At 57.8% G+C, this 13,471-nt stretch overlaps 1 protein-coding gene across 2 annotated transcripts in view; it reads right to left on the reverse strand.

The window, feature by feature from the left end:
- Positions 1–13,053, reverse strand: part of PDE2A (phosphodiesterase 2A) — a 64,829-nt gene extending 51,776 nt beyond the window's left edge. Inside the window, exons 1-2 of one of the 2 annotated variants that reach the window (XM_041730156.1) lie at positions 12,861–13,015; positions 1,815–1,876 (exon numbers count right to left, since the gene is read on the reverse strand). In XM_041730156.1, the coding sequence (XP_041586090.1) occupies positions 1,815–1,876; positions 12,861–12,879 (81 nt within the window). In that variant the 5' untranslated portion in view covers positions 12,880–13,015. Of the gene's footprint in view, positions 1–1,814; positions 1,877–12,860 lie in introns of both variants that reach the window. The other variant, XM_041730155.1, reaches the window with a different exon arrangement.
- Between the last annotated feature and the right edge of the window lie 418 nt (positions 13,054–13,471).

A 13,471-nucleotide genomic window follows, 5' to 3' on the forward strand; every position in this document is an offset into this window, starting at 1 on the left:
GGCAGCAGGACCCAGATGAAGGAAATGTGAAGACAGAACAGAAGCAAAGGGATCAAATGGGGATGATCCAGAGAAGCCTCCTGGTGGGGCTTGGTGGGCTGGACAGGAGGGGCAGAACTGGCACTCACAGGGAACTGGGCCTGTGCCAGGCAAAGGGGGTGGGGCACTGAGGTATAAACAAGGAATCTGGGCCTGGCTCCCTCCCTTGGGGCCTCGTTCCCAGCACCAAGGAGGGTCTCAGCTTCTCCAAAGCCCTCTCCCCTCATGGCTTCCTGGGAGGATGACAAATCTAGGCTTTCCTGGCAGGTGGCGGTGGCTGCTGAGACACTGCTGGCTCCCAGGAACACCATCTGTCCCGGCTCTGGTGGGGAGCCCTGCCCCACAGGGAATGCCATGACCATAAATAAATTAATAATGACTTTCTAGCCTGTCCCCCCTTTCCCAGCTCCCAGCTGTAGGGACATTCTCAGGGCTTGACCCCACGTCTGGGCAGAGTCCATGCTGAGCCCTGTGAGTACCAGGCCATGCATGGATATCTTCTTTCCCATCTTACCCGAGGGCAGGGAGAGAGCAAGCGTTGGGCATGAGACACATCTGGGCCCACACTCAGATCTGCCCCATATGCTCACTGTGTGACCCCACTGTGGCTCAGCTTCCCCAACCATAAAAGGAGAATAATAACAGTGCCTGCTTCATAGGGAGGTGATGAGGATTGAACAAGGAAGTGTGTCTAAAGTTCCTGGCACAGAGGAGCCTCCCCTTTCTCTCAGCCAGGCCTGGGCACAAGAGTAGGCTCATGCCAGTCCTGCTGATTGATCCAACGTTAGACACAACCCTCCTCTGTGCCAATCTTCACAGTCCCCAGCCCACCCCATTTCTGCTGCTCAAGACCCCTCTGAGAACTGAAGATTCCTATGAGACACCCCAAAGGCATGGTCAGGGCTATGGAAGGCATCCCTCATCTCAAAGGAAATGAGCGCACTGAGCCTTCATCAGGCACCCTTTGAAGGGCAGTGGGAGACTCATCCTCACTGGGAGGATGAAGAAGGCACAGTCCCCAGGCTAAGGAGCTCGAGGTTCAGAGGGGAAGACCTATAGAGTCGCATAATGGAGAAAACAGGGTGCCAACAGCCCAGACTAAGGATGCCCCATTTGACTGTCAGGGCAGGAGAGCTCAGAGGAGGGAGTAAGAGAGCCATGGAGGGCTTCCCGGAGGAGGGGAGGCTAGAGCTGAGCCCAGAAAGATTTGGGAAGCTGAGGGAAGACAGGCAGGAGTGGTTCTGGGGAGGCAGGATGGATAAAGGGAGGACTGTGGCCTGGCTGGGACTGCGGAGGAAGGAGGAGGATGGGAAGCATGGATTTTTGAGCAGAAAAGTGAAAGTTCAGTTTTGCATGTTAGAAAGCCTTCTGGCAGCCACATGGGGAATGGGGCAACTGAAGCAGCCAGCCACTGAGCCATCCAGGGGAAAGGTGGCCAGTCCGGAGCGGGGCCAGGGGCAGGGATGGAGAGCAGGAGAGGAATTCAGAAAACACTTACAGCAGAGGATCAACAAGGAACTGGGTGCCTCACCCTGGGTGAGGGTGGGGAGGCCTAGAGAGGAGTCTGAAATGACTCTCCATCTCTCCTCAGTGGGCGGGAATCGGGCAGGGACCGTGTTCTCAGTGTGGGGTGACCCTAGGCTGGAGGGGGCAGGGCTGAGAATCGGCTCCAGCCTCCCACTCCTCCCAGGGGTGGGGACAATGCTCAGACTGACCCCCAGCCTGTGTCCCCACCCCTCCAAGCCCACCCGGTCCTCCCTCCCCTGAGTTCTCACCTCCAGTCGGGCGTCTCTATTCTCTGGGGGCACTGGCTCCTGTGCAAGGAGGTCCGGGCTGGCTGCAGAGACAAGAAGGCCAGGGGCTGAGGCCTGCCAGGTCTTTCCCCTTCTCTCCAGCCTCCCCCCACAGCCCGCCCAGCCCCAGCAGGCCCCGGGCCTATCAGGGGGCCTCACCTGATTTCACCCTGCCTTCTCCCCACACTCCCTTCTCACTCCCTCCTTCAGATGGGCATCTCGGACTCTGGCGTATCCTCTGCCCTTGGCTCTGAGCACAGGGCTGGCCTGCTTCTTGCGGCCGCGGCCTCCCCAGGAGGGGAAACAACCACCTTTTTACCCCTGCTGAAGCCCCCTGCGCTTCCACCTCTCCCCAGGGAACTGCACTACCTCTCTGCAAGCCTCAGTTTCCCCGCCTGTACAATGAGATTTGTACAATGAGATGTCTAGCTCACATAGGCAACCGGGCTGGGCTCCCAGCGAGGGCCGCTGTGATGATCATCTGTGTGAGCCCCCAACCCTGGTCTGGTGCCCGGTCTTCTGGGCTCTAGTTGGCGCCCCCCAATCTGGGTGCCACAGCTCCTCGAATGCTGGCAGGCACACCGCGCCATTCTCCAGCAGCCGGCCACCCCAGTGGCACCCAGGAAGCCCAGCCTCTCAAAGGCCCTGCCCAGGGGCTGGCTTCCCCTCCCCGCCCCCACCGACAAGCACACGCAGGCATCGGACAGGCACAGGCGGCGGGATATTCTGAGCCTGGCTTCGTTCCAGTCAGCTGCTGGCCGCCATGCCAGCCTGGCGCGGGCGCAGGGGCTGATTTGATTTGGCAGCTTTGGAAGCGTGTGGTGGGGACGGGGAGGGGGAGAGGGATGAGACACCCATCCCTGCTAGGAAATAAACAGGCTTGGGCACTCAGCGAACTGGGGGGAGGGCCCAGTCTGGCATGGGCAGGGGGGCTCTGCACTCCCTACCTTCTGGTGCCCCCTTCTTCTCACCCAGGCCCTGGACGACTGCCCAAGACTGCTGGAATTTCTGGCTCTCCTTGGGTCACCACAGGGGTGACAGTAGCTGCACCTGGCATGTGGATGCTTGTGGTGTGGCTGTGGCAGGGTGTCTGGTGGTCCCACAAGTCCCTGTGTCCTGCGGGGTCTCCCTACTTAGCCATGCCTACAGCCAGGCCTGAGTGTGGCACAGGAAGACTGGGTCTGCGTGTGGGGCAGTGGTCTAGATGGGGCCATCTCCCAGGGTGACTGTGGCCGCTTGACTGGGCTCTGACGGGGGGCCGACTGCAGCCCAGGGTGTGACCAGGCCACTCATGTGCCTGAGTCTACTGTAGGGCCTGGTATGCATTGGTCCCGGCCTGTTCCTTCCCTCTGCGCGATGACCCCACTAACCCAGCCATGTCCGGCAGAGGAAATGACGAGGGCCAAGCTGAATACCTAACCCCAAGCCTGTCCTTTTGTCCATGGGCCTCAGCCTTCTTTTCCACCCCTAATTGTCTACCCACTGCACTGCCCTGGGCCAGCCTCCTCCTCCCCTGACAGGAGGCAGTGCTGGTTGTGATTCTCCAAATACCATCGGCCTCTCCACCACTCCCTGGGGAGGCCCCTGCCAGTGCTCTCTGGCTCCCCATCACCAGCTTCCAGCATGGGGAAGGTAGGCAGGATGAAGGGAGTCTCAGCCAGGCATTCACAGCTCCTCCATAATTCTACCCTGTGTCAGTATTTACCACCTTCCTGCTTGCCCCACAGGCAGGGCAGTCCAGCTCACCCCTCCTGGGAATTTGCAGCACACATCAATATGCTGCTGGCATCTTGGGGACCTGCCTTCAGTTAGAGAACCGCTGAGTGCAGCTGTGGCTCTGATCCTCTGACCTCCTCACTGAGAGGTCAAGGTTGCCGGGTCAGACCAGGACCCTAGTCCTAGGGGACGCACAAGCCAGGGCTGTGCCCCAGATACCAGCCAGGAGGTTTGGGGTAGGGTGGAGCCTGCTTTGGGGAAGACAAAATGTCTCATCTGTCACTGCCTCCCCATTGTCCCACTGTCCTCTGGGGATCTCAGGGCTCTCCCCACCCAGCCACAGGAAGCTGAGTCCCTCCTGGAGACAGCAGGAAGGAACATTGAAGGAAGGGCTTTAGGAGTAGGAGGAGACTCACCCATCACCCTGCTGTCACAGAGGAGGAACCTAGGATCACAGAACCCAGCTGTCACAAAGAGGCTAGTGAGATGGAGACAGTCTGCAGAAAGGTCCCGGAGAGCTTCTGAATGGAGGTGTGTGGTATCTCACAAGAAGAGAACATCACGTTCCAGGACAGCCTCCTAACTATGAGATATGGGTTTTCACCTGGGACTTGTATGTCCTCCTGTATGTACAGGTGCCTATGTCCCTGTGTGCATGGCTGCTCATCCCAGTCACAGAGTCCTGAGCTCTGGTCTGTGCCCCAAGGGCAGGGTCTACCCAAGGTAGGGCTCAGCTAGGCAGCAGGCACAGTGGCAGATAAGAGAGCAATCTGGGCAAGGAAGAGGTTGGACAGCTCAGAGCTGAAAGCCTATCAGGCAGTCAGAACCTCGGGCCTCATCCTAGCCGCCTGACACCAAGGGCGGCGTGTTCCCGCACCTTGGGCCCAGCCACAGTCCCCCGTGTCACTGGGGCAGGACCGTCCCCTCTCTGAGCTACTTTCCTCATCTGAAGAATAAAAGCAGGGGACTTAATGATCTCCTAGGGCCTGTCCAAGTCTAATGATCTTCAATCTTCGGAGAGGGACTAACACACACGCAGCCAGCCAGAGCTGGAGACATGCAGGGCAGAGAGAGAGCCTGAGTGGAGGAACTCAGGAGGCTGTGTGGGTCGGGCAAATGGGGACCCTATCCTTGGGGCCAGGACAGGATGTTATAGACAATGGAAGCTTGGGGATGGCAGGGAGCAGCTGTTGCCGCCTTACCTGCCTTCTGACCTGCTGGAGGAGAAAGATGGAGGAGTGAGATAAAAGGGCCCTGCCCCCTTAGAGGAGTCCCGCCTCAGTTCCTGGTTCCCAGGTGGTCCAGGAGAAAAGGAGGAAGCTGTAGGCAAGGGGGAGCACCGAGCTGAGCGCTGGGAGTCAGGAAGGTGGGTGTGAGGTCCTGCTATGCTTTGTGACCTGGGCCAGCTCCCAGCCTCCCTCACCTGATCTGTGAGCCCACCAGGCTGGGACTCATGCAGTTGGTACCAGGCTTCTGAGGCACTCAGCTGGGTGAGCTCTCTAGAGGCCACAGATCCTTCTCTCCTGCCTAGAGGCCCCCCTGCCCCCACCGCCACCAACCCTGGCACAGGTGCCTAGGCATGTGCATAACCCAAGAGGCAGCGAGCCCCTGGACAAATAGCCTGGCCTTGTGCCAGGCGGCGCCCTGGGCCTGTGCCACAAGGGAGCACCCACTGGTCATCCGTTTTCCAGGTCCCTTAGCCTGGGGCCTCCCTTCCTTAAGCTTTTCTCACAGCCACCTCCAGGACAGAAGCAGGGTCCTCCCTCCTTGGCCGGCGCTCAAGAGATGCTGATGGGTCACAGGCCAATGCCCACACTGCTCCTCTGGCTGCCCTGGCCTCTGCCCTAGTCGGAGGCCCTTTGTACTTGGGGCCCTCACAAGCAGGGGTTCGTGCATTTCCACGTCCGTGTCCAGGAAGTGTTCATGTCCTGTTTTCCCCCTCAGGCCGGGGCTGATGGGGAAGGGGGGTCAGTAGTGAGTAGGCCTCTCTTTCCTCCGCTGTCTGTTGACATTTCTGCCCAGAGACTTTAGGGGCTGGGAGGAAAGGGCACTCCTCTCTCTGCCATAATCTGAAAAAGCTGAAGAATGGAGGCAGGGGGATGAAGGAAATGACCCCTTATCCTGTAAGCTCAGGGAGTGGCAGATCTCACACGTGCACAGACACCACTTCTGCTGTGGCAGGAGAATCTGCTCACGTCACCCAGTCACCCCCGGTCACCCAGGCCAAGAGGGTCTCCTTCCCCAACATGGGCTCGGCCCCTCCTCCTCCCTCTCACTACCTGGGGGTGGGGGCCACCCGCCATCCTGAGCTCCCTCCATTGCTTCTTGTTATGTTTTTAATAACCTAACATCGACATTAACAAGGCAGGTGGTTGCAGCTTTTCCCAGCAGCCCCATTTAGAATCATTGAATCATCAAATCATCAAATCCTAGAATCCTGGATTCACAGAATGCCCGCCTATTCGGCTCCTGGAGTCTCAGCAACTTCAAGTCACAGAACGTCGGAATCACACAACCACGCTTCCACACAGCTCTGGCTGGGAGCTAAGAGTCGTGGAAGGCTAGAAGCCCACAGACTGACAATGCCGGAATCTCAGAGTCATGCATCCCTAGATCTAGAGCCCATACACCCCTTGGAGTTCTGACCCCACACTTTCTCCTTTTCCAGGTGAGAAAATGCAGCCCAGGAAAGGGCCCAGTGCGAAGCAATGCCCACCCCCAAGATTGCAAGACGGGACCACAACATTCGAGTGTTCCAGAAACTGTCACTTTGACATTAGGAAATAGCCATGTTTGTGCTGGAATGCTGCTCCTCTTTTATTTTTGGTCATTTTTCCTCCTGCACCTCCTCTTGTCCCTCCCCAAGTCTTCCTGTGCCCCCACCCCACTGGGCACTGAAGCTGACACCCCATCTCTCAGCACCCTCACCTTCCAATCCCTGCATGACTCTGTCACCTTTCCCTCCTCCGGGTCTGTACCATGGCCCCCTAAATAAAAACAACTACAGGTGGGGGAGCTCAAGGGGCCAACTCCCTCAGGGTGGGGGGCAGGAAAAGCAAAATGCTTGTCACCTGAAGCCACCAGCCAGAGGGCGGGCTCCCCAGAGGAGGGGCCCTGAACTCAAGACTGGAAGGTCCTGGAGCCCTGAGATGGGGGGGTGGGCGTCAGCCACACCTGAGGCAGCAGCTTCAAGGGAGTCAGATCCAAAGTGGACGGAAGCGACTGAGGCTTACAATTGATATTAGAACCATCAAGTATGTTTAGCATTTTCATAAATATACATTTTTACTCATTTTGGAATGTACTCATACATTTTGGATTTGAATTTTATTAAATATTACGTTTCACAGATTGTTTTAATTTTTGAATTCTGAACACTACTTGCCCAGGGCAGTTCCCAAGTCTCCCTGCTGCAGAAGAGGATGCTGGAGCCGAGTGGGGTCCAGGTCTCTGCTTGGCCTCAGAGCTCCTGACCTGGGACACCGTCCTAAGATCTCTCAGACCTTTGAGGGCCTTGACACAGTCCTGGGCATCTGCCCTGTCTTCCCTGGAGAGCCGCCCAGACACCCAGGGCTGCATTCCCTCCTCTCTTTACCTCCACTGCTGAGTGGCTCCCTCCACCTTCGAGGGTCCCGTCTCCTCCTCTCCATCCTCTGTACCTTCCTGTCCGGGCTTCATCGCCCTTCTCTGGGCCACAGGGCACCAGCTTCCCACCTTACCCCTTCTGTGTACTCTCCACCCATGGCGCAGGGGCTTTCCTAACAAGCAGATCTGAGCAGTCCTCAACCTGCTTTCGACACCCCCCCTCTAGTGTCCAGTTCCTTCTGGAAAAGTCCAAATCCGTTCACTTATAAGTCCTATACAATTTGGCCCCCACCGACCTCGCCAGCCTCGTCACTAGCTTCATAAATACACACATGCATACACACACACACACACACACACACACACACACGCACGCAGACCTGACCCCACCCTGGGGCTCCACACCCTGGCAGTCCAGGATCTAGCTCCACAGAACTGCAGAACCACACCTCCCTCTGTCTGTCTGTCACCAGCAAGCCTTCACATTTGCCTTCGCTCCTTCTCTATCCAGAACTTTCTTGTAGTTCATCCCTCAGCTCTCAGATTAGATAAGTTTCCTCCTGGAAGCTCCCCAATTTGCCCTCTCTCCCACTCTGGACTGAATCGGGAGTCGCTGCTCTGCACCCCCACGACCTCCCAGTCTCTCCAGCATTGTCCTCTCCCCGCCACCCACCAGCATTGGTCTTCGTCTGTGCTCCCCGCCTCCACCCCATCACCTGCCTACCATCAGCCCTGCTATCTAGGTCTGCATGGCTGTCACAGGGCAGAAGCATTGTTGCTCAGACATGGGGCAGTGTGTAGCAGAGCTTTAAAGCCCACACTGTGCCCATCTCTACCTCCTCTCTCTGTTGGGCATGTAGTGGGTACTCACTAAATGTTCACCTATGAAGGCCTTGCAGTACACAGTGTGTGGCAGGGACAGGCAGGCTGGGGTGCTTGGAGTAAGTGAGAGTCCCCAGGTTGGGCTGGGGACTTCCTGGAGGAGGCATGTGGGAAGATCCTCCAGGTGTCAGTCCTAAGACAGCAATTGAGGACAGGCCACAGGAAGTCCCCAGCCCAGACTTAGGGCCAGCAAGGTGGGATCAAAGTCTGCAAAAGGGAGATTTGATGGTTAGGGCCCAGAACAGGGCCACTGATGGGTCTCGCAGCGCATTCCGAAAAGACTTCCCGGAGGAGGGCTACTTCTGGCTGGTCTGGGGCAGGGAAGAAGGTGGAGATGAATCAGATTGGAGACAGTAGTAAGACAGAGATGTGGAACAGAAAATTTTGTCTCTTCTTGTCCATTAGCCCTGCAAGGAAAAGGCTACGGGGCAGCTAGGCAGGAGGAGCAGGGAAGGCTGTGGCGGGATGGAGATAACACCGGTGCTGACCCCAGGGCCGGGTGGGTGTGGAGGGCTAGGGCTGGCCAGGAGCATGTCCCCAGCTGTGGCTGGGAAACGTTTCCTGTCTCCTGGCCAGGGGGGTCATTAATAATCATTTACACGCCACAGGCAGCACGGAGGCCAGCCAGGGAGCAGCGTGGTGCTGGGGCTGGAGCCCAGCCTGGTGACCAGTAGAGCTGTTTTCTGGGAAATACGGAATTGCTGTGTCCTGCCACCTAATCATGAAACCTGGATAAGTCACCTGACCTCTCTGGTCTCTGGTAGCACTGGTAAAAGGAGGGTCTAAAAAGGAGGCCGCCTAAAATCCCCTCCCTGCTCTGGGCCTCGGTTTCTCTAGATGGCAGATGGGCCACCTACCTGGGTTATGGACATCTGAAGATTGATGTGGCCATCTGGACGATGCCGAGCCCAGCTCCAGACACATGGGAGGGGCAGACCCGGCCCACCTTCTGAAGAGCTTGTGTTCTGATTGGGAGCCAGAGCCTAACACAGTGGAGCTCACATCTGGAGCCTCACAGAAGTGAGGGGAAAGAGACTGGAGGGTCGTGTGTCCAGGGTCTAGGGGTCTGACAGTGTGGCTGGGCTGGGAAGATGGGGTTTCTCCGATACAGGAGGTGGGAGCCCCAGGAAGCCTATTTGAGCACTGCTGTGTCAACCTGTGCCTTCCTGGTGTGTAGCAGGTGCACAATAAATGCTTTTGACAAGTGAATGAGTTGATCTGTTAAATGAGACCTCTGTGAAAGGAGGTTGGAATCTGGAAAGAGCTGACTAAAAGATGATGATGACGATGACAGTCATTCTGGCCAAAGACGAAGAGGGTGGGAAGAGGTGACGTGAAAGCTTGAGGAGAGGCGACATGAAATCTTGGCCCCAGGGATGGGCCATCCAAAGCCAGACAGTATTGCTTGGGAAGGATCAACTGCCATCAAGATCTTTTTTTCCAGTTGAACCAGAATCTTCCTTAGCCCCAGGCCACATTTCTCTGCCTATTCCATACCCCCTTCTAGGCCTGGCTTAAGCCCACTCACAGCAGAGAACATTCTGGAAGGTGATGCTGAGGCACTGCTCCTGGCCCCCTCCCCAGATAACTGTTAGTCTATGTCTTCCAACATTCAGGGGTTCTGGTCTTTCTTCCTCCCAAATACCTGTCAGCAGCTTGCCCATTAAGATTTCCTCATTGTTTTCTCTGGAGGCTTTGAGCTGGCTCCTCCTTACTGACTGGCATCTCCCCTATCAGACTAGAGGGTCGCTACTAAAGTGTGACCAGGCTTCCTTTTTTGGTCAAGGGTATCTGTGAGGACAGAGACTCTTCCTCCTGTCAGATCTGTGAGGTCAACAAAAGGAGATATATTAAGGCCTTCCTGGTTGACTCCCAGCCCCAGGGATGCTCCCTGAGGGCCACACAGAGAACAGAAGAGGACAGGCTGGCATGCAGAAGGGGATGCCTGGCTGCTCACCCCAGAGATGATGTGAGCCAGAAAAGATAGCAGGCCACCCATGGAACTAAGACCTCACGGTTGGCAAATTCACCCAGCGCCATGCCCAGCCCAAGCTGCTCTTGCACCAAGGAGGCACCACCAGGGATACCACCCAGGCCTCATGGCCTGTGCCTGAACCCTTCCCTGCTGTGGAGCATTGTGAGGTGGTAGTAAACACAGTGACCCTACAACACGTGCATCCTCTCCCCGCCCTCCTCCAAAGCCCAGCCCAACACACGACATAGACCAAAAGGAAAAGAACAAAGGTTCCCAGACCACGACATCACCCGCAGCCTGCCTGTCCAACGCCTGCTCAGCCGGAAACCCAAGACAAAGGCCTTGGTCAAAGTGAGGAGGATGAAGGGCAAAGGGTAGAGGCAGCTTAGCTTAGGGTGGGCCATCACAGAACGTCACTAGGCGTCTCTGGGGACCTAACTGGGAGGGAAGCAAGGACAAGATGGCAGCCAAGCCCTCCCTGCACACACACATCATTCCACGAACAGCACCTGCTGGATTCCATACACCCCAAACATTATATACCTCGTTCCTCACCCCACACACCTTGTGCACACACTTCCTTGCCCCCCGTGCCACATTCCACAGCCCTCAACACTGCTTCACCCCTCCCCCATATACACACCACTAGCTCACTGACACCCTTCACACACTCCTCAGCACACACCACACATAAACAGCTCATGGGGAGAAAAGATCACATAATCCATACGTCACACTGAAAAGTCACAGAGCTCACATACCCACACTTCACACCACAACCTCCCACCACGCACCTCACACAACCCACACTCACCTCCTCAACCACAGACACACACACATCCAATTAAATTCAACACACACACCATCTAGACATAGAGACACACCCTGCATAGATAATGTGCACACCTAATGTCACATGTTTGTGGACACACACAGACCCTCGGCATCGCCAATCCTGCCCATACATTGCCTCCTCTTTTCCACTTGCATGTGGGCACACACACATATACACACTTAGTCAACCAGCCCCTTGCCTTGGACCCCTCGGCACTCTTCCCTATTGCACAAACAGCCATCACACAGACACATGACACTCAAACACCAACACGCGGGTCCTAATACATTTCCCAAGCAAGTCCAGGATGTACCGCCGTGACTCTAAGCCACCTAGGCTGCAAACACACTCACACAGCTCCCCCACCCCCACTGCCCTCCACCAAGATGTCCAATGAAACCTTTCATCAGGCCCCCACAGTGGCTCTTCCTGGCTACACACAACAGCCAATAACATGCGCAACCACAGACAACCCCCGCCCCCATGCAGGCTGGCCCTACAACTCCACCCCATAGAGACAGACACACCACATACACACATGTCCCCCCCCATACAACACTCATACATAACAGCTACCACTCCACACTCACAATGCAGCCTTTCTAGCTGCACACAGCATGCAACACCATACACACCATCTTCACACTCACCATAAGTCCCCATGAATCCCCCCAAATAAGTCCACTGGTGATGCCACACACAATACTACATGACACATCACATATGATCACACACAGGGCACACCTAACACATGCAACATGGCCCATCCTACACAAACACCCTAGACTCACCCAGCCCTGGAAACCTCCCACCACAGGTGACTGACACCAGATGGCAGTCTACTCCCCCATTCCCCCAGCCTAAGCCCCTACCTGCTCCCAGTCAAGACCAGGCCAGTGGGGATGGGGGGGTTTGTAAGTTATGAACCCCAGTGCTCCATGGCACAATCCCCACCCACCTTAGATCCCCAGGCACCGCCCAAGGGTTCTGCTCTCCATGTTGAGTCCCTTCCACCAATGCCCACACCATGCCATGCTTGACAACGTGGGGCAGGTGAAGGTCCTGGGGACACTGGCCCGGCACTCTGAGCCTGCCCTTTCCTCACCCCAAAGCAGAGGCAGATATAAGGGGAAGGGACAATCATAGAGTGAGACCCTAGAACAAAGATAGAGACCTAGAGAAATGGGGGGGGGGCGGTTGGAGTTTTGGACAGACTGAGAGAGGTGAACATGGGCAAACGGACCAAAAGAGAGAAATGGAGGGGCAGAGAGAGGGGATGCCCAGAAAGACTCAAAGAATCTAGAGGGGAAAGCAGAGAATAAAGTGGGACCACCACACTGGAGAGAAATAAGAGGTGAGGGTGAGACTCCTAAAAGACTAGAGGATCTCCTACCCAGGAGGGAGGGAGGGAGGGAGGGTAGGAAAGCAGGAACCAGGTGGGAGGGGGTCCTGCAGAGAAGGACACAAGCTATGATAGAAAGAGGCGTTTGGACTCTGGGGTACAGTCCCAGGTGAGGACCGAAGTCCAGATGTTGGGAATCTGGGTGGGGGCACAGATGAGGCTGTGGAGTAGATGTTCAGGGGCTTGGGGTGAGGCTCCAGCTGTGACAGAGGTCCTGGCTGAGAGCTGGGGGCTCAGGTGTTCTAGGTGCACCTGGAGTCCGACACATATATATAGGGTGCTCAGGGGTCTGGCGGGGGGCCATCCACTCATCTGGCAGGCAGGGGGTTCCAGGTTTGCACAGAGCTCTCAGTGGAGACCCGGGTCCTACTGAGGGTTGGGAGTGCAGCGCTTGGAGTGCAGTCCCGGACCCGAAAGGGGTTCAGAGTCTGGGGCGAGGTCTGGACTGTGAGCTGGGATTCCAGGGCTCCGGGTGTGGGCTGCAGTCCCAGCACAGGAGTGGAATTCAGGGCTCGGGGAGGGCGCCCCGCCTTGAGGAGGGTTACAGGGTTACAGGCCCGCACGCTCCCTGGGAGACCGGCCCGCCGGGCGCTCACCCCGCACCTCCTCGTGCCCAGCGCGGGGCCCCCCTACCTGCAGGCTGTCGGCGCATGGCTGCGGCGGCGGCGGCGGCGGCTCGTCCGGCTTGAGGAAGACCTGCTGGCCCCGCCTGAGGAATTGGACAACAGCGATGAGGATGTGGTGCAGCACCAGGACCATGCTCGCAGCCGCCCGCCCGCCCGCCGGCCCGGCCGCTGCGCTCGGTCAGCGCGTCCGCGACAGCTCGGCCGGGTCCGCGCGAGGGTCCGCCCCGGCCCCGCCCCCGCCCCGCCCCGCCCCGCCCCCGCCCGCGCGGCCCCGCCCCCGCCCCGCCCCGCCCCGCCCCCGCGGGCTGCACCTCGCGGCGCGTCCGACCCGCGGCCCGGGCCCCCGCCTGGCTCTCACCCCCCGCCCTCTCCGCTCTCAAGCCTCTTCCAGCTTGTCCGCTATTGGGATCCCCACCAGGTCGCCCGCGCTCAGCCTCCGCTCGCTCCTCGGCGCCCCTCGCCCCCCGTCGCTGCCTCGCCTCTCCGAGCCCCTCTCTAGTCCGATCACGTCCTCTCCCCGCCACTTAGAAAGTCCTGGGGCCCGGCCAGAGCCCCGAGCCCCGAGCCCCGAGCCCCGAGCCCCGAGCCCCGAGCCGGAGACCCGCGCAGGGACGGGAG

The sequence above is a fragment of the Vulpes lagopus genome, chromosome 15 (assembly GCF_018345385.1).
Source record: "Vulpes lagopus strain Blue_001 chromosome 15, ASM1834538v1, whole genome shotgun sequence".
Classification (NCBI taxonomy): Eukaryota; Metazoa; Chordata; class Mammalia; order Carnivora; family Canidae; genus Vulpes; species Vulpes lagopus.